The sequence below is a fragment of the Schizophyllum commune genome (assembly GCF_000143185.2).
Source record: "Schizophyllum commune H4-8 unplaced genomic scaffold SCHCOscaffold_17, whole genome shotgun sequence".
NCBI lineage: Eukaryota > Fungi > Basidiomycota > Agaricomycetes > Agaricales > Schizophyllaceae > Schizophyllum > Schizophyllum commune.
Genome location: NW_026089554.1, coordinates 562,815 through 580,591, shown reverse-complemented (window position 1 = coordinate 580,591; position 17,777 = coordinate 562,815). Strand labels below are relative to the sequence as shown.

General features: G+C 55.5%; 7 protein-coding genes across 7 annotated transcripts; all 7 read right to left on the bottom strand.

Annotated features, from left to right (window-relative positions):
• Positions 1–66: 66 nt before the first annotated feature.
• SCHCODRAFT_02603714 (uncharacterized protein) lies at positions 67–1,475 on the bottom strand (the record flags this gene model as incomplete). Its single annotated transcript, XM_003026515.1, has 6 exons — positions 67–459; positions 508–651; positions 701–813; positions 927–1,143; positions 1,200–1,249; positions 1,298–1,475. The coding sequence occupies 6 exons, from the start codon at positions 1,473–1,475 to the stop codon at positions 67–69; spliced, it is 1,095 nt and encodes a 364-aa protein (XP_003026561.1).
• Positions 1,476–1,971: 496 nt separating this feature from the next.
• Positions 1,972–3,864, bottom strand: SCHCODRAFT_02673817 (uncharacterized protein; the record flags this gene model as incomplete). The annotated part of the gene is made up of 6 exons (XM_050346689.1): positions 1,972–2,027; positions 2,295–2,499; positions 2,638–2,679; positions 2,710–2,814; positions 2,860–3,011; positions 3,825–3,864. 6 exons carry the CDS (start codon positions 3,862–3,864, stop codon positions 1,972–1,974), a joined length of 600 nt encoding a protein of 199 aa, XP_050197081.1.
• Positions 3,865–9,885: 6,021 nt separating this feature from the next.
• SCHCODRAFT_01194045 (S-adenosyl-L-methionine-dependent methyltransferase) lies at positions 9,886–11,312 on the bottom strand. The gene is made up of 5 exons (XM_050341213.1): positions 11,244–11,312; positions 10,787–11,193; positions 10,327–10,732; positions 10,219–10,277; positions 9,886–10,165 (listed from the first exon to the last, which is right to left on the bottom strand). The coding sequence occupies exons 1-5, from the start codon at positions 11,278–11,280 to the stop codon at positions 9,908–9,910; spliced, it is 1,167 nt and encodes a 388-aa protein (XP_050197080.1). The 5' UTR covers positions 11,281–11,312; the 3' UTR covers positions 9,886–9,907.
• Positions 11,313–11,423: 111 nt separating this feature from the next.
• SCHCODRAFT_02645484 (vitamin B6 biosynthesis protein) lies at positions 11,424–13,248 on the bottom strand. Its single transcript, XM_003026513.2, has 15 exons — positions 13,072–13,248; positions 12,989–13,018; positions 12,917–12,938; positions 12,853–12,866; positions 12,712–12,804; positions 12,570–12,659; positions 12,476–12,517; positions 12,375–12,425; positions 12,178–12,326; positions 11,982–12,121; positions 11,889–11,927; positions 11,810–11,835; positions 11,718–11,759; positions 11,592–11,668; positions 11,424–11,543 (listed from the first exon to the last, which is right to left on the bottom strand). The coding sequence occupies exons 1-15, from the start codon at positions 13,210–13,212 to the stop codon at positions 11,498–11,500; spliced, it is 1,002 nt and encodes a 333-aa protein (XP_003026559.1). The 5' UTR covers positions 13,213–13,248; the 3' UTR covers positions 11,424–11,497.
• A 440-nt stretch (positions 13,249–13,688) lies between these two features.
• SCHCODRAFT_02645482 (uncharacterized protein) lies at positions 13,689–15,203 on the bottom strand (the record flags this gene model as incomplete). The annotated part of the gene is made up of 4 exons (XM_003026512.3): positions 14,545–15,203; positions 14,346–14,401; positions 13,980–14,292; positions 13,689–13,832 (listed from the first exon to the last, which is right to left on the bottom strand). The coding sequence occupies exons 1-4, from the start codon at positions 15,115–15,117 to the stop codon at positions 13,689–13,691; spliced, it is 1,086 nt and encodes a 361-aa protein (XP_003026558.1). The 5' UTR covers positions 15,118–15,203.
• Positions 15,204–15,412: 209 nt separating this feature from the next.
• Positions 15,413–16,675, bottom strand: SCHCODRAFT_02134605 (uncharacterized protein). The gene is made up of 4 exons (XM_003026511.3): positions 16,204–16,675; positions 15,923–16,148; positions 15,779–15,867; positions 15,413–15,715 (listed from the first exon to the last, which is right to left on the bottom strand). Exons 1-4 carry the CDS (start codon positions 16,327–16,329, stop codon positions 15,443–15,445), a joined length of 714 nt encoding a protein of 237 aa, XP_003026557.1. The 5' UTR covers positions 16,330–16,675; the 3' UTR covers positions 15,413–15,442.
• SCHCODRAFT_02521445 (glycosyltransferase family 2 protein) lies at positions 16,453–17,554 on the bottom strand (the record flags this gene model as incomplete). The annotated part of the gene is made up of 7 exons (XM_003026510.1): positions 16,453–16,672; positions 16,728–16,922; positions 16,969–16,994; positions 17,046–17,121; positions 17,175–17,209; positions 17,266–17,365; positions 17,436–17,554. 7 exons carry the CDS (start codon positions 17,552–17,554, stop codon positions 16,453–16,455), a joined length of 771 nt encoding a protein of 256 aa, XP_003026556.1.
• Positions 17,555–17,777: the final 223 nt, after the last annotated feature.

Below are 17,777 nucleotides of genomic sequence, written 5' to 3'. Positions count from 1 at the left end.
TGTCTTGGGGACTAGTCGTGCACAACCTCTTAATCCTTGTCGATCCATGCCCCTGTGCCATTGACACTATTGTCGAGACCATCTCTCTCCTCCCAACCCCACGCCAATCACAGGTTGGTGTTGCTGTTGGTTGTTTGCTCGGAGCGTGCCAAAGTTACCCTGTGACACATTCTGGCAGAGTGCGTGCTCAAGTGTGCAGCAGAAGCTCTCCATAGCACGGGTGTGGGCCTCCGCGTTGGCCTTCGAAACCTCCACCATCTCCTTGAAGCAGTTCTTCACCTCCAAAATGTCCTTTGCCAAGGAGCCAGCACGCAGCTTGCAAGCCTTCTTGATTGGGGCACGATTTTCGGCATTGGAGTTGGAGTCAGAGATGTTGATGGCAGCAGCAGCACACTTGCGGTGTGGCTGCATAGACTGGCAGCAGATGTCCTCTCCTCTAACCTTATTCTCCTCATCCTTCTATTTGTGTATCAGTAACAGTTGTGGAAGAGAACAGCTTCTACATACCTTGCGCTTCTTCCCCTTCTCATTGTTCATGGCCTGTGTGTGCTCCTTTCTGTGGAGAATGCGCTCAAGAAGCACTGCACACATCACTTGCGTTGTTGATGGTAGGTTCTTCACCCACACCGGCAAGTTGACACCAAAGCTGTCCTAAAAACATATCAACACCAGTTAGCAAGATGATAAGTGAGGAACATACCTGATGGGCCTCCACGAGGGCAGAAATCTTATGCTTGAAGGCATCTACCAATGAGCCCTTGAAGTGACCAGCCTGTTGGCAGTGGCAGAGGCATTGCTTCCACACAGGCGGCCCTTGCGGCCATGTGGAGCAGTGTACGGGTTCACATCAGCAATGACGCGAACCCCAAACTCTATAGCAGTGGCTGAGAATCTGTTGCGCCCACGAGGCTGAGGCTTTGACACACCATCGGAGTTGCTGCTGTCTCCAGCATTGGTCAACACGGACGCAGCCGTGGATGTAGCATGCTTTGCAGCGTGAGCGATCGGAAGAGCATCCGCGCCACATGTAGGAGGCCATGAACGAGGTGCAGGCATCATGATTGGCAGCTCACGCTGTAGGGTGGCGGGGTTTGCAGCAGAGTCAGCAGGATTTGTGGCAGTGGGGGTGGTTTTGGCCGCCAGCTTGGATGGCATAGCAAAGTATAAAGGGATGGGAACTACAGAGACTAGGGCTGGACCAGGGGGAGGAGGACGATAGCGTGGGTCTTGCCCCGGGTAGAGAGAGCATCTGCAAGGTAGGTCAGTGTCTTGTAACTGAGGCAAGCAGACCACGTACTTGGTGTCAGTTGATCAGGTAAGAAAGACGCAACATCCAGCTTGACATTGTCACCCCAATCAGCACCGTCAAAGTATAACATGAGATCTTCCACAGGAGGGAAGTACAGGCTCATCGGCGACACGTTGGCGCAGTCGGCAATCTGCTGCCAGTTGACTTTGCTCTGGTTCTGGGACATGGTGTGATTGATAAGTAAAGAGAGAGAGTTTGAGAGTGTTCCGTAGTCTGTGAGCTGGATGGGAAGGTCGTATCTTTGACTGGCCTTTATACCGCTGGGGTTTTCACTGTGTTGCGCCAATTCCACGTTACCTGCTGGGTTGTATCATTGTCAAAGTGGGGCATAAGGTAGTTACAGGCACGCGGAATGGGAGTCGAAGCAAATGGTGAAAGAGATCCTCTATGGAAGAGGAGGCGGGTGTATCACAACACATTGCATCCCTCCTGCACGGGATCATGTTTAGTGTGCGTTGTGATGACATCAATGACGCGCGCGGGATGCAGAAGCAGCAGGGGACAGGGAGGAGAGGCGACGTGCACCTTAGTATAGTCTGACATGGTGGCGAGAGGGCAGTACAACATAGGTGTGACAACCAGATTGTCACAGCTGCCTTGAACATATTCACATCATGATGTACTTGCTGGGAACTTGAGAGACTCAAAATGGCTGTTGAATATCACAGAGGTAGCTGCAGTGCATGAGAATACTCTGCTAAAGATGGTGATCTATAGTCTTTCATGAGCTAAAGAAGCGCAGGACGTGCAAGACTAAAGTACAGTCAGTAAACAGTATGAGTATAGTAAGTAAGAAACATATCCTCAGTCTTTCTGCTAGTGGAATAGCGACTGAGGGAAAAGAGATGTACAGTAAGGATAAATACGGACGCTCCCAGAGCGGTGTGGGAAAGTTCTTCCTGAATAGGAAGGCAGACAAAAAGCGTGGACATGAGGCAAACCGTCTGCCCATGGGAGGAGGCAGACTCGCCCCTCTATACCCTACTTTTGACACAGTCAAAGGTGATAGCTATTTGGTTGTATTGCATACAGTTCCGTGCATTCATCAAGAGGACACCAAAGCAGTAGTAAACACCCACAGGGGATGAGTAGAGAGACATCTTCCACCACAAGTAAAGGAACGGCCACTCCTTGACCACCAACGCAAGCCCATTTTCCACATTTGTATGTACAGCAAACATCGCCTCATTCTAGTGAAGCTCGTCGGCCGTGCAATTGGCCTTTGCGAATGGACTGATGATGTGATAATTAAGGCCGTAAGCCAGATCACCAAAGAGCTGCGGAAAGCGGATGGGGGGACACGTGTTCTTGTCTGTACCCTCGCAGACAGCATGCTCCTGGAGCAAATTGATCAGCCTACTGTCATTGAGCTAGCCAAGGTCATTGCATTGCCCTTCCACTGGCCCATGAAGGTGTCCAAACATGCCGTTGGAGAGCATCACAGCCTGGAATTTGAGGGTGTGGTATTTCTTGTAGCCGTTGTAGGCTTGGCGCTGGTACCAAGTCTGGCAGGAAATTCAATGGATAGTGCAGTTGATGAAGCTGCATACACTGCTTAGAAGTGCACCTGCACGATAGATGGCCTCGGTGTAACACTTGAGATTGGCGGGTGCGAGTACACCATCGTGGTCGAAGCAGAGGAGAAAAGCCCCATGAACATTGACGAAGCAGGTGACATAATTGACGACCTCTGAGATAGTGGCTTGTTAGGTATGGCGTGCCAAGGGGTTGGAACGCTTTGCGAACACCTATAAGAGGTGACGCCGTTCGATGCCTCTGCGTTCCGTTGAGAAACGAGGACGTGAGATGAAGTCCGCACGTTTCCAAGTCGGAGTCGGGCGGAAACGCGGAGTGAAGACAAGGAAGGAGTTGAGCGAGAGGAGAAGGCAAGGAGCTGGCTGGAAACCAAGTTGATATTTTTGCTGGCTATCTAGGAGCAGCTAGCCAGCTTATATACGAGTAGTAGGTGCGATGCATCGGATTCCGGTGCATGTGCGCGGAGTAACAATAAGTACGAGTCCATGTGGAAAAGGTCCATTCAGATCTTGGTAAAGTAACGATAAGTAGTGGGCGCAGCAATACGTGCGATGGCGGAAGAATGAGAGAAGAATGAGTAGGAGATAAGACGGTAAAGCGGTACGTGGGATTCCGCGTCGGAAACAGAATGCGGAGCGGAAAGTAAGTACGAGTGCGGAAACATCGGAAACATTGGAAACATCGGAAAAGAAACAAAAGGTAAGTAGGATGTAAGTAAGGAGTCGGAAAGAAGAGGAAACATATCTGTGTGTTATGTGCACGCTGCACGAAACACACAGTTGACATGGACCGGAAGGCGACAACGCAACGGACTAAATAGAAAGGTAGGTAGAGGGACACGTAAGCTACCGACATTGTATATACTTGTTGTCTATGGGCTTCTGTCAAAAGTGGTGTTTAGTGGCGAGTCTACCTTCAGCCAGGTCATGTGACCTCAACCCTTGGAACTGCTTATGTAAGTTCCAAGAGTTGAGATCACATGACTTTTCCCCACGCTTTGCCCGGATGGCCCCGTACATACGCGTGTACCTACCTTTCCTTTTCCCTCAGTCGCTATCCTATACGCAGGAAGACTGAGGGTATGTCTTTTACTTACTTTACTCTTACTTATACTGACTGTACTTTAGTCTTGCGCTCTCTGCGCTTATTTAGGTATGAATTCAGTTGCTATCCTATACGCAGGAAGACTGAGGTCTTGCGCTCTCTGCGCTTATTTAGCTCGTGAAAGGTTATAAGCCCCGTGGCCTAAATCGAGCAAGACTTCGATCTGCGACTCACTCTATCCCACTCTGCGCCATGGCTCCCAAGGACAGCAAGGTCCCGACGCTCACCGACGCGGCGGACTGGCCGCTCTGGCGCCTCCGGGTTACCGACGCCCTCAACAGGGACGATCTCACCTCCGTGGTGACTGGGTCGGAGAAATCCCCTCCCCCTGAGATCGCGGTGACTCCACCGACGCCAACAACGTCCTCTCCCCCCTCCACGTCACCCGGCGCTCCGGCTACCACCACCACATCCACGGGATCGGGCTCCTCCTCCACCACTCACCAAGTTGCGCAGAGGGAGACCTGGTCTTGGCGGAATGCCCGCGCCCTCTCCACCATCCAAGAGCACCTCTTGAATGACATTGCCCTCGAGCTCCACGAGTACCAGCACGCGAGCGAACTCTGGGAGAAGCTCGTCGAGAAGTTTGAGCAGACCAACACCAGCGAGATGGCGGTCACCGAACTGATCAAGATCTTCCGCACGAAGCTCGCCGACACCGACGATGGAGACGTCTCCCGCGAGGCGATGAGCGCGCACATCCACCGCGTTCGGCAGTCGGTCACCCAGCTCGCCACCCTTGGCTACCCCCTCAACGCCAACCTCGTCCCCCTCATCCTCCTCGCCTCCCTTCCCAGCTCGGAGAAGTGGAAGATCGTCTCGTCTGGCATCTCGGCGGGCAGCTCCAAGGCCGCGCCCCTCACCTTCTCCTACGTCGAGGCGAAGCTGATGGCACAGGTGACCAGCAAGGAGGACTCGGACGACGAGCAGGCATACGCCGCCTCCTCTTCTCGCGCGCCCCCACCGCGCAAGCCCAAGGACAAGGGCAAGAAGAGGGCCAAGGCGAAGGCGACCTGCGTCATCCACGGCGAGGGGCACTCCACCGAGGAGTGCAAGACGATCATTGGGCAGAAGGAGAAGGTGCAGAAGAAGCGGAAGGAGCGGGCGGCGGAGAAGGCAAAGGCGAACAAGGTGAAGGACTCGGACTCGGACTCGGACTCAGACTCGGATTCAGACGTAGACGACACGCATGTAACCGTCTCGCGCCGTGCCTACAAGAAGATTTCCGCCTATGTCCAGTCTGATCCTAAGCGACCGCAGCAACACCAAGGCTCGCACATCGTCGACTCGGGTGCGTCAAAGACCATGACCCCCGACGAGCGCCTCTTCGACAACAGCACTTACCGTGTCCTTGACCCGCCGCGCAACATCTACCTCGGGAATGAGTCCGTCATCAAGGCAGTAGGCATTGGCACCGCCTGCTTTGCCTCCAAGACGCCGAACGGTGTGCGCGCGCTGACTATCCGGAAGACACTACATGTCCCCGACCTCGCGTTGACGCTCATCTCGGTGCCCCAGATCACCAAGCGTGGTCTGCGCGTGTCCTTTAAGGACAACGCCTGTACTATCCGCGACTCCTCCGGCGATATCGCCTGTGTCGCAACGCGCAAACACGGTCTCTATCACGTCGACTGCCAGCCCATCGGCACAGATGAGCGCGCCTTCACCGCCATCGACATCAACCGGCTGCACCAGATCATGGGCCACACAAACTTCGAGAGCCTGCGCAACATGGTCCGGCATGGGCAGCTCGGAGGTCGACACGCTCACCGGCATCCCGTCCTTCTGTGAGCCCTGCGTCATGGGCAAGATGAAGAAGCTCCCCTTCAAGCGGAGCACCACGCCCGCCTCGCGCCCGCTACAGTTCGTCTCCTGCGACGTTGGTGGCCCCGTTGACCCCGCTGCAATCGGCGGCTACCTCTACTGGATCGTCATCGTCTGCCACTACTCCTCGGGCGTCTACACGCTCTTCACAAAGAAGAAGTCGGAGGTCTACAAGAAGCTTCGACAGTGGCGCATCGACATGGAGCATCAGCACCGCGACTCTATCGAGCAGTGGGAGTGGCCCCGGCTGGGTTGAGTTCACCCGCACAGACGGCGGTGGCGAGTTCTGCTCAAACAAGATGGAGGCCGAGTTCCGGCGACGCGGTATCATCCACGAGACGACGGCGCCCTACACGCCTGAGCAGAACGGCATAGCAGAGCGCATGAACCAGACGCTGGTCACCCGGGCGATCGCTAACCTCTGCGCAGCCAAGCTTCCCCGGAAGTACTGGATGTACGCGATGGAGTACGCCACCGACATGATCAACCTGTCACCCGCCAGCCGCCAGAAGGGAGAACTGCCCATCAACCGCATGCGCAAGGTCAAGCGCCCAATTGACGTCCACGCCCTGCACCCTTTCGGTTGCCCCGCCTACCCGCTCATCCCAAAGAAGAAGCGGAAGGGCAAGTTCGCCGACCACGCCCGCCGGTGCATCCTCATAGGCTACGCTTGGTCTGAGGGCACAAAGGCGTACAAGCTCCTCGAGATCGCCACTCAGAAGGTCATCATCTCCCAGCATGTCAAGTTCGATGACGCCTCCCCCTCTCCTGACGAGATGCGCGCAGGCGAAGACGATGTGTCTGCCGAGCAGTGGGAGGACTTTGGCAAGTACTTCCGTCTGCCGCCCAAGGACACTCCTGCTCCAGATGCAGGCAGTGACAGCGAGGACGATGACGATGACGATGCGCCGGCCCAGCCACCTGCAGCCGGGTCAGTGGGAGCACCTCGCCCACCCACGCCAGAGCCAGTGGGAGATAATCGTCCGCCCTCACCTGACTCAGATGAGCCACCGCCTCCTCCGCGTCCACCGAAGACGCGCATACCGCGCCGGTCTCTGCCACCGGCCACGCCACCGCCGGCTCCTGCCCCCGCCGCTGGTCCATCACGCCGCCCTGGCCTTCGCAAGCCAGAAGAGCGAACAGCAAACCAGCACAAGGACCAGGGCTACATTAATGCCCGGGAGCGGCAGGAAAACCACCGGAAGGTGTCCGCTCAGCAGCGCGAAGCGAACATCCGCGCGCGCGAGCAGCAACTCGAGGAAAATCGCCGACGTCGAGAGCAGCCGCCTCAGGCAGAAGCTCCTCCTCCGCCTCCCGCACCAGCTCCCGAACCAGAACCTGCACCAGCGCCTACCCAGGGGGGTGGGGACCCCCCGGGTCAACCTAACGAAGAGGGCGAGTCAGTGAACTTTGCTTTTCTCAATGACAAACTCTTTGCGGGCGTGGCATCTGGTGGTCGGTCGAGCAGCGGCGCGCGGAAGATTCCCACCACCTGGAAGCAGGCCATGGCGAGTCCAGAGCGGGACAAGTGGTTGGACGCGCAGTCGGAGGAGTTGAACAGCTTCAAGCTGAACGACGTCTACGAGGAGGTACCCATCCCGGAGGGTGTCAAGCCGATCACCTCCAAGCATGTCTTCTCCTTGAAGGAGGATGCTCAAGGGAACATCAAGCGGTACAAGGTGCGCATCGTGGCACGCGGCTTCACTCAGCAGGAAGGAGTCGACTACCAGGACACCTTTGCGCCCGTCGCAAGCCTGGAGTCCATCCGCATCATCCTTGCCCTTGCCGTCCGCCTCGGCCTCTACACAGACCAGATGGACGTGAACACCGCCTACCTCAATGGTGAGCTGCTACAGACGCTCTACATGCTTCCCCCGACTGGTGTGGACATCCGGGAGGGCTACTGCTGGTGACTCAAGAAGTCGGTCTACAGCCTCAAGCAGGCCGGTCGCACGTGGAATCAGACGCTCCACAACAAGCTTGACAAGCTCGGGTTTGTGCGCCTCAACTCGGAGACTTGCCTCTACGTCTTCCGGGACGGTAAGCAGGTCTGCTTCCTTGTCGTCTACATCGACGACCTCCTCCTCGCTGCTACCTCGCGTCCTTTCATGGACAGCATCAAGAAGAAGCTCACCGCCTCCTTCAAGATGCGCGACTTGGGTCCCGCCAAGTACCTCCTGGGCATCGAGATCATCCGGCACCCGGGCAAGCGCACGATCTCCCTCTCCCAGAGGAAGTACATCGACACCGTGCTTGAGCGGTATGGCATGTCGGACTGCACGGGCGTCAGCACCCCCATGTCCACAAGCACTCGCATCTCCGCCGATGACCCGAATGACAACGAGGTGCGCACTCACATGGCCTTGGTCCCCGGAGGTCCCGTCGTCTCCTACCAGAGCGTTGTGGGCTCGCTCATGTACGGGATGATGGGTACCCGACCGGATACCGCCTACGTGGTGGGGGTTCTTGGCCGCTATAGCGCCGCCCCCAAGGCTTGCCATTGGGAACTGGCCAAGCGCGTCCTCCGGTACCTCAAGAAAACACGCGACTGGTGTCTGGTCTACGACGGCGCTGATGCAGGCATGGACCTCGACTTCCATGGCTACACCGACGCTGACTGGGGTGGATGCAACGACACGTCCAAGTCCACCTCTGGCTTTGTGTTCATCTCAAGTCGGGGTGCCATCGGTTGGTCAAGCAAGCGACAGTCCATGGTCTCTCTCTCGTCTACCGAGTCGGAGTACATTGGCCTAGCTAATGCAGGCCAGCACTTGGCGTGGCTCCGCTCGTTCTTTGACGAGTTGGGACGTCCGCAGGCTGGTGCCACCGAGCTCAGGTGCGACAACCGTGCGGCCATTATCCTCAGCCAGGATGCTCAGTTCCGTGCTAGGACCAAGCACATCCAGCGGAAGTACCACTACATCCGCGATGGGCTGGTTGCCACCGGCGAGTGCGTCGTCCTCTGGTACCCCACGGACAAGATGGTTGCGGACATCTTCACCAAGGCACTACCTCATGAGAAGCATCTCAAGTTCTGCCAAGGTATGGGCTTGCGGCCAGACTCGAGTGGGAGTGTCAAAAGTGGTGTTTAGTGGCGAGTCTACCTTCAGCCAGGTCATGTGACCTCAACCCTTGGAACTGCTTATGTAACTTCCAAGAGTTGAGATCACATGACTTTTCCCCACGCTTTGCCCGGATGGCCCCGTACATACGCGTGTACCTACCTTTCCTTTTCCCTCAGTCGCTATCCTATATGCAGGAAGACTGAGGGTATGTCTTTTACTTACTTTACTCTTACTTATACTGACTGTACTTTAGTCTTGCGCTCTCTGCGCTTATTTAGGTATGAATTGAGTCGCTATCCTATACGCAGGAAGACTGAGGTCTTGCGCTCTCTGCGCTTATTTAGCTCGTGAAAGCTTCAAGCACAGCCCGGTATAGATGAGTCAGAGGCGTCCACAAATACCCACTCGTGACACCAAAACTGCCAATTGCACTCTGCACTAGGTAGGCTGAGAAGATACTCCTTACTGATGCGCTCTCCGCCCTGGCGAGGTCAGGGGATCTCGTACTTCTGGCGACGTAGACGCCACTTGTGGGCCCAGTCCACTCGAAATGCAAGAAGGGAGGCAGCATGTGCAGCAGCGGCTGGGCCAGCATCTATAAGTATGTTGGGTGGAGGAGTAAGAACCGAGGGGAGGGATGCAAGCAGAATGTTGTGCAGGTTGATTATGGGCTTGTGCTGTGACAGCGCTGGGAGCAGGAGTGCTAGGAGTTCTGAGTAGGCGGCACAACAGGTGATGACACACACAGGTGACATCATCACATGCATGACATTCGAGTTCGAACTCATCCTCGAAATATTGTGCTCCTTCGAATTGATACTTAGCTGTGATTTTCCTGCATTAAGCAGTGTTCAAGGGGAGGCCAATGTACACTGGGCTCTGCATCAGGAGTGGAGCCATAATTGAGATGAGAAAGTGGATATATACCGGTGCAAATACAATCTAATGACTTGTCACATTGGGCAAGCAGCCAAACAGCCATCTCAATATTCATTAGGGGAAGATGGCAGAGTTCTATCAACAATACTAATCCCAGGTACCTGAAGATAGCACAAAACACTGTAATCATTCAACTAACTAGATAATTTACTAGATTTGTAACAACATGTATATTAACACTATTCCCAATCAATCTATATTTTGTCTTCTCTGATATATTGTAAGGCCACTTATATGCTACTTGAAGCCCAGGATCGTTGAAGCCAAACAAGCATAGCAGCTCCTGAGGAGTAAAGTAGCGTAATCTGAGAGGCCGAAGTATCTGCAGAGCCTGTGTAGGATTGGTCTCTTGACATGCTTCCTGATATTCTTCAAAGGTCTGTGTAGTCTAGAACACATGCATGTCAGTCAAAGAAGGCAAGTAGTAATTTCAGGACTCACATCCATATCTTCATTCATCTGTAGAATGGACCCAGCCCTCTCAACCAACTTAGTATAACCTGCAAAAGGATTAGCATGAACCAAGTCAAGATCTGCCACCAAATCTACCTCTTGTGAAGCAACAAGTCCTTCTATCACTTGGGTACACAATGTCAAACAGCCAGCCCCATTTGACCAGAACCTTGTCAGGGATTGTATACTTGGCAGCTATGCTTTCTGCCATGTTTTGATCAAGAAATTCCTGGAGGCATCTGGTTTTAAATGAAACAGTTGACGAAGCAGGCCCTTCGGTACGAGGATCGATCCAAGGGCCAGAGCCATGCCCCGGGATATATCGCAGTACTGAAGCAGCAGATTTGGAAGAAATGGAGGGGAAGGGGTCTCTTCGTGCAAGGAGGTAATAACGTAGGCGAGAGTTCGGTATGCCAAACTGGAGTGGAGTGAGCAGAAATTCTGCGCAGTGATAGCCCATGCTCTGCAAGATTGAGAGCGTAAGCTGGCGAGTTGTTGATTGCTGGAACGACTGGGTGTAAGTACGCGTGCAAGGGCGTAGAAGCGGTCCACGCACCTCGAAGCCTGCAACATTCTCTACAAGCAGATATCTTGGAGCGGCCCCCTCGCGCGCGAGATCGGGCAAGACGACTTGTACGAGATGTAGGAAGGACTGAGCACGAGGGTCTTGTGCGCCCTTGCCGTTCGGATTGAGCACTGTATACGGCTGACATGCGGGGGACAAAAGCCAGATGTCGATGTCGGGAAAAAGGTCGCGTAATGAAGACGCTGTAAGAGTAGATATATCGACCTGCGTGGATAAGTCAGTGTAACGATGCGCGTGCGGGATCATATCACGCACCCTCTTGACCGGCGTCGCCGGGAAGTTGTGCTTATATACCTGCTCGGCAGCCTGATCCCAGTCGAATGCGCAAGCGACCTGGCCGGCGATTTTGCTGCGTTCAAGCGCTAGATGAAGGCCGCCTATGTCCATGATCAATAACGTACATTGTCGCGAGCGGCAGGCCTCGCACCTATCCCGCTATAGAATTCCAGCGCTCTCGCTGGCATCACTGCTGGGGTACAACAGACGCGACGTGAAAGTCAAGAACAAGAAGGGCTGACTGTCCGATCATCGGTCCGAGTCCCCGGCGCTTCGACAGAGCTCTATCGCGAGGCATTGACCGCTCCCTGCCTGACGTTCTCACAGGATAGAACGCGCGCGGGCACTACAGTTTCTGTCATGTACATATACATATACATATACATCGCTTGTTAAGTTTCTCCTTCACCAACCCCGTTTCGCCAGTTGTCCGCCCTTCAGCTTGTCGTCACTGCAAATACCGTTAGCTCAATGCCTCCACCTGCACACGAGTACGCACATAGTCAGTCCAACCATTGCTGGTCCCAGATCCTGCGAGACTTCCGCAAGCTTTTTCGGGTTGTTGTAGTGCGTGACCTACGTCGCTGATGAGGAAGAGGATGACGACGAGGGCTACTATACATACCGCTTGCACAATGGCGCGCGCCCGTTTTGCGGGGTCGCCGGACTGGCCGAGAGTCAGTGCGAGGGCGATACCAGACAATGAATTGTACATACGTGGAAGATGCCCGAGCCGACGAAGACTATGCGGGTCAATGACATTGAGTGCCGAAAGGACCTCTGAATATCAACGTACCGCCGTCACACCCCAACTGCATCATCAGCGCCGCATCCGCTATATGAAAGGTCAGCCTCCTCCTCCACGTCCAACGAGACGGCAGCGGCGTACCAGGCGTCGCAATCCCGCCCGCCGCGAAGTTTACCACCGGTAGCCTCTTCAGGCGCGCTGTCTCTTTCAGCAGATGGAATGGCGCCCCGATCTCCTTTGCGAAGGCGTAGAGCTCGTCCTCGCTCATCGCGCTAGCTCGCCTTCGTGTAGCATCAACGTGTCAGCAACGCTCAGCAACGGAGAATAACGAGCTCACCTGATATCGCTCATGACCGCGCGTTCGTGCCTCACCGCCTCAACGACATTTCCCGTGCCCGCTTCGCCCTTAGTACGAATGAAGGCGGCGCCCTCAGAGATGCGACGCAGGGCCTCGCCTAGGTTGCGGCAGCCGCAGACGAAGGGAACCTGATTCAACATTAGTACGAGTGATTGGACCCGGGGCTGTCTACATACCTTGAAGTTATGCTTATTGATGTGGTGCTCTTCGTCTGCTGGCGTCAAGACCTTCATACGCGTAAGTGGGAGAGGTATGGCCTTCGCACGATAGAGCCCACCTCTGACTCGTCAATGTAGTCGACGCCGACTGCTTGCAAGATCTATATCGTGATGTGAGGCCTCCGCCCTCACGGAAAGCGGCTGAGGTCTCACCTGCGCCTCGACGAAGTGACCTATGCGAACCTTCGCCATGACGGGGATTGTAACAGCGTCGATGATGGACTTGATCATTTGCGGATCACTCTAATGTGGTCCTCGTCAGATCAATTGCATGGTGGAAAGACGAGGGGCGTACCATCCGCGCGACGCCACCTTCAGCACGAATGTCGGCGGGTACGCGCTCAAGAGCCATGACAGCGCAGGCGCCAGCTTCCTCGGCGATGCGGGCCTAATCAAAGCTCAGAGAGGTAAGGTGAGACCACACGAATGCCCTCACTTGTTCAGCGTTCACTGAAGGGGCCAATCAATACCCCGACATGAACTTGATCTATAGCACGCACCGACATCCATGATTACCCCACCCTACGTTCTTCTCAGTATCAGAGCTGATGTGTATACGCCCCATTCCGTACCTTCAGCATCTGCGCCAGCCCCGATTTCACCTACAAGACCGTGAGCGCCGGTTACCTCGCCGAACGAAGAACCTTTAACGCACCCCAAACGTCCCTAAACTACTCGTCCCATCACGCTGCGCCGAACGAGACGGCGCAGGAGGTAGACTGGCCGCGTTGGGCGTACCTGCTCCTTGAGGCGTCGTCGACATGTTGCCAGGCGTCGGGGATGGTGGAGCGGTCATGAGTGAGTGGTCGAAAGCTAAGAGTGGGGAAGGCCGTCCGAATGAGTCCCCCTCGATCATCACACGCGATCGTCTTTATAGTGCCTCGTCCGGGGTGCGAACACCTCCGCTCCGAGGCCGGGGTACCCATCGTCGAAGTTCGGATGGACGCCGCGACCCCGCTAGTCGAGTCACAAGTAGACGGAAATACGCCGAGTTTCCGCAATCTGCTTTGACTCGCGGAGCGGTCGTACCCTATTCTTCATCTATTCCAACGTGCAATCGGTTGGGTAAACGCGAGAACAAGGTATATACTACAGTTCCAGGGGAACAGCAAAATTTCGACTCATTTCAGTCAAGAGCACACGCGGGAGCGTCCTGTCAGACCAAGTACATCGTCCAAATAGCACAGTCAACGAACTCACGGGCTCCTTCAGCAGGCGCTGCACGTTGCTTAACCGACGCTAGACTGACCAGCTGCATCCTTTTGTCGCCCCCTACCTTTGCGAAGACACGAAGCCGTCTTCCTCCATCGCTTCCTCGTCATCTCCCGTTCGCCCATCCAGTTCCTCCTCGACCTCCTGCATCTCCAGCGCATCGCGCTTCGTCCCTCGCGGACCTGCTTGGTCGTTTCGAGAAGCCTATCATGAGTTTTATCAGCATGCATGCCACCAGTAAAGCTCAGCGACCGGCTTGCATCAGAGCGCACAGCTACATTTGCTGACGTCAAGGAAGGCGTCGTCCAATGCCCGCACCCAGAAAAAGCAACGAATACAACTTCCACTCACATGATACACCGCCGTCCAATACCCCGTCCAGTACATCGCGTTCATCGCGCGCGAGAACGCCTCGTCCTGGCCTACTCCCTTCCCATGGTACGCGCCCAAGTCTGGAGGCATCGTGGCTTGCGCATCACCTTCGTTGCCTTCACCATAAGCGTCGTACTCTTCTTGTTCCCCGTCTTCCTGCTGGCCATCCAGAGATACTTCACCATTCATCTGCCGCTCCTGCATCGCCATGGCTTGCGCAATAGCCTGTCCAGCTAGTCCACCACCGCCGACTGCCGACGCCGATTTCGGTTCGGGTGGAATGTTGTACCAACTGGCAAAAGAGATGAGTTAGCGTTGAGCCCATGGAAGACGGCAAAGACGAACAGGACGGACTTGCGTGCGCCCTCCGTCTTCCAGCTCTTGCCCTTGCCGTGGTAGGCCTTGTGGCGCAGCGTAGATCGAAAGAAGGAGGACCACGACAGGCATAGAGGAGCGACGGGGTTGCGATGAGAAAGAGTACGCGTGAAGGTGTCAGGGATCCGTCAGTTCATCGTACTCCAAGCAGCAGAAATCCAACACATACCTCGTACTCCTTATTCGCAGCATCCCACGCGTCTATAAGCGCCGAGTCGTCCCAGATTTCCTCGTACGTGAGCTCACGGCTCTCTTCGACCTCTTCCACTTCCTGAGGTGCAACAGATGGGAAGGAGACGCTCTTCTGGCTTGGCGCTGAATGGTTTTGGGTGGTCGAAGGACCTCCTTGTGCGTTCGAATGGTCTTGAACAGACGCGTTCTTCTGCGCACGCTGCGCTTGCTGCCCTCCCTGACCACCCTTACTAGGGGCGGCTGGGGCGCCACTGTTGAAGCCGGCTACGCCAGCATTGCCATTCCCGCTACCAGCTGCGCCTGGATCGTCCCAGTGTTGCTGATGCTGCTGTTGTTGCTGACGATTTTTGTTCCGATTGCCTTTCCTCTTCTTCGCGGGCGGAGGTTTCCCTTCTTGCTGGTTGTTCTTCGGCGGTGATGTTTGGGGGCCAGAAGAGTGCGCTTGGGAGGTTCCAGATGGTCCAGACGTTGGCGCATCATCATACGGCAGGCTGATATCGTCGTACTGGACAACAGGACGTCCTGCCCTCGGATCTGGCCTTAGCGCCATGCTCAGGGAGTGCTAGACAGCAGAAAGCGGATGTTTATGAAAGAGTTAACGTTGATGAAGATAGGACCACAAGTGTTGGTCGCCACACAGCGATGAGAGTCAAGACCAAGAAACAACAATAACGATCACGACCACAAGGCGCGCGCGCGTCGCGCGTCGATCACTGATGTTGTTCTCGACAGGACAAGGCAGCTCAGATTCCGGATTCAAATCCATCCTCTACATATATTACAGGTACATACAATAATTGTACAGCGAGATCATAGTCGCGGGGTCGCCGGCTTTGAGCCACGACGTCTGGAGCGGGCAAGGAGACGCGACTCGTTCAGAAGTCGTCCCCAGCGTCCCACCCACCCTTGTCTCTACCCCCACCACCGCCGACCTTTCCCTTTCCCCTCGCCTTCCTTCCTCCGAGTTCTTTGTACTTCGCGCGCATCTCCAACTTGCCCGGGCGCGTCACCTCCGCCTCCTGTTTCCACTTCTCCTCGCGCATCTCTCTCGGGGTCTGCTGGCCCGTCATTGGGGACGCATAGCCAGATGATAGGGTAAAGCTGGTCCCTTCGGGAGCATGGTTCTCCGATTTTAGGTATGTGAGGCGCTGTTGGGGACGAAATGAGTAAGGGGGATGTGGAATGAGTCAAGGGAGGGTAACGGAACATACCCAGTTTTGTTTCGACTCGCGCTTCGTCCACTTGCCCGACGGCAAGCTATCGTCGTTGTAGTTCTCCTTCCGATAGTGTTGGTACCAAACTGTTGCTCAACGTCAGTGGTACGTTCCCCGCCACTGCCAACAAATCCAGCGCACCATAGTTCAGCGTCTGACTTCGGGCCCACTTCTTGCACACCAGCGTGCACTTCAGCAGATCGCGTATCCTCAGCCTCGAGAATATCCGCTGCGACACCTCCGTCGGGAACACCCTGAGTGGGTCGCGGCTTTTCTTGGAGGTCAGAATCGGTGTACGTGATGCTGGGCGAGATCCCCTGGTTGGCGAAGGCGGGCGAGTGCGAGCAGGAGTTCCGGGTACAGACACCTACAAGTCGCTCAGTCAGCATCCCTCAAAGCGCAAGGGGGGTCGCGCTACGCACCACATTCACCCACTCCTCGTCTGAGTCCGTGTCCTTGTCGTTCCCAGGACGGCAGAGCCCATCGACGCTCTTGTCGAGCTCCGCGTTCGTCGCTGATGATCTCAAAACGCCTTGCAGCAAACTCATTGTGGTGGCCGGTGCAGATGACGGTAGTAGTACAGAAGCAACGGGCGTGAACGCGATATATAGCTGAATTGGGTATCGATGACGATGACAAAACAGATCCGGCTGAATGACGTCATAACGCAGTTATACACCCGTGAACAGGCCCCAGACGCCCTTCGCGTAGGACACGATCTCGTCCGCGCCGAGCTTGCTCTCGCCGAAGATGCGGTCGACGAACGTGATGGGCACCTCGCCGACGCTGTACCCCAGAGCCTTCGCGCGCACCATCATTTCCATCTGGAAGACGTAGCCCTTCGACTCGGTCACCGTGATGATGTGCCGTAGGACTGGCAGGCGGTATAGTCTGGAGCAGCACGTCAGTGCGCCCGCCCCTTCACCACGATAACATGCGCACGTACCTGAAGCTCCCCGTCACGTCGCTCACTCCTGGATTCAGGACAGTCATGGCCAAGAAGTTCGCGCCTCGGGATACCAGCTTTCGCCGCAAGTCCCAGCCGAAGACACCTCCTGGCTTCTGGTCGACCATAGCTGGCTTAGCGGTAGACCTGTATCTCGTCCCCGTCACGATATCGAAGTTATGTGCCTTCTGTTGTCTGGTAGCCGGTCAGCGACCGAAGGGCGACCGTGGACAGGGCGTACCGAATAAACTGGGGAATGAATTTTGGCTGCAAGGCATCGTTAGAGCACAATCAATAACGAGGAAAGGCGAGGCGTACATGATGGGAGAAGTCGGCATCCATGATGATGACGAAGTCGCCCGTGCAGAAGTTCAGTCCATGGATATACGCCGTCCTGAAAGGTTGTCGGAATGCAATACATATATCGTGGATGGAAGGAGAGCATACCCTAGGCCAAGCTTTCCAGACCGTGGCTTCAAGACCTACAGGGGGGATCTAAGGTCAGTATAAGAGGAGAACCAGATGAATGACTACGCACGATCTTATCCTCCCCATATACCCCCGCCAATTGTCTCGCCACCTCCTGCGTCCCGTCCGGACTCGCATCATCGACAACAATGATCTCCCATGCTAGCTCGCTGGAAGTAGCGTGAGCCATTCCTCCTATAGTTCTCCCTTACTACCCTCACATAGCAGCCGAACACTCACTTCTCTTCGAACACCCTCGCCAACAACCACACCATCACTGGCAGGTTCTTCCTCTCATTATACGTCGGTAGGATGACCGAGTACTTGTGCGTATCCGCCGTCTGGTGGGGGCCCTGCATATTCCGAGCCGCCTCGCTGTCGAAAGGGTTCATAAATGGATGGATGGGCACTTGGCGTCCAGCTGAAGACACGTCCTGCGTGACACGCGCCGCGTGACGGGCGGGAAACGTAACGTGGCGCGCAGCGCGTCTAAATTAGTACCTTCATCTCGACCGCGTCCGACTTGTCGAGCCAACAATCTATACCCTTTACGAGGCTGTCACTGCCCATCTACGACCGCTC

Coding starts and splice junctions, on each gene's coding strand:
- SCHCODRAFT_01194045 (XM_050341213.1), bottom strand. CDS start 11,280: ATGCCAGCGAGAGCGCTGGAATTCTATAGCGGGATAG. Junction 11,194..11,243: donor GGAATTCTATAGCGGGATAG/GTGCGAGGCCTG, acceptor TCATGGACATAG/GCGGCCTTCATCTAGCGCTT. Junction 10,278..10,326: donor GACTTGTTGCTTCACAAGAG/GTAGATTTGGTG, acceptor ATCCTTTTGCAG/GTTATACTAAGTTGGTTGAG.
- SCHCODRAFT_02645484 (XM_003026513.2), bottom strand. CDS start 13,212: ATGACCGCTCCACCATCCCCGACGCCTGGCAACATGTCGACGACGCCT. Junction 12,939..12,988: donor GGCTGGCGCAGATGCTGAAG/GTACGGAATGGG, acceptor AGAAGAACGTAG/GGTGGGGTAATCATGGATGT. Junction 11,669..11,717: donor CGCGCGCCATTGTGCAAGCG/GTATGTATAGTA, acceptor TCAGCGACGTAG/GTCACGCACTACAACAACCC.
- SCHCODRAFT_02134605 (XM_003026511.3), bottom strand. CDS start 16,329: ATGAGTTTGCTGCAAGGCGTTTTGAGATCATCAGCGACGAACGCGGAG. Junction 15,868..15,922: donor AAGTCAGACGCTGAACTATG/GTGCGCTGGATT, acceptor GTTGAGCAACAG/TTTGGTACCAACACTATCGG. Junction 15,716..15,778: donor GCGAGTCGAAACAAAACTGG/GTATGTTCCGTT, acceptor CGTCCCCAACAG/CGCCTCACATACCTAAAATC.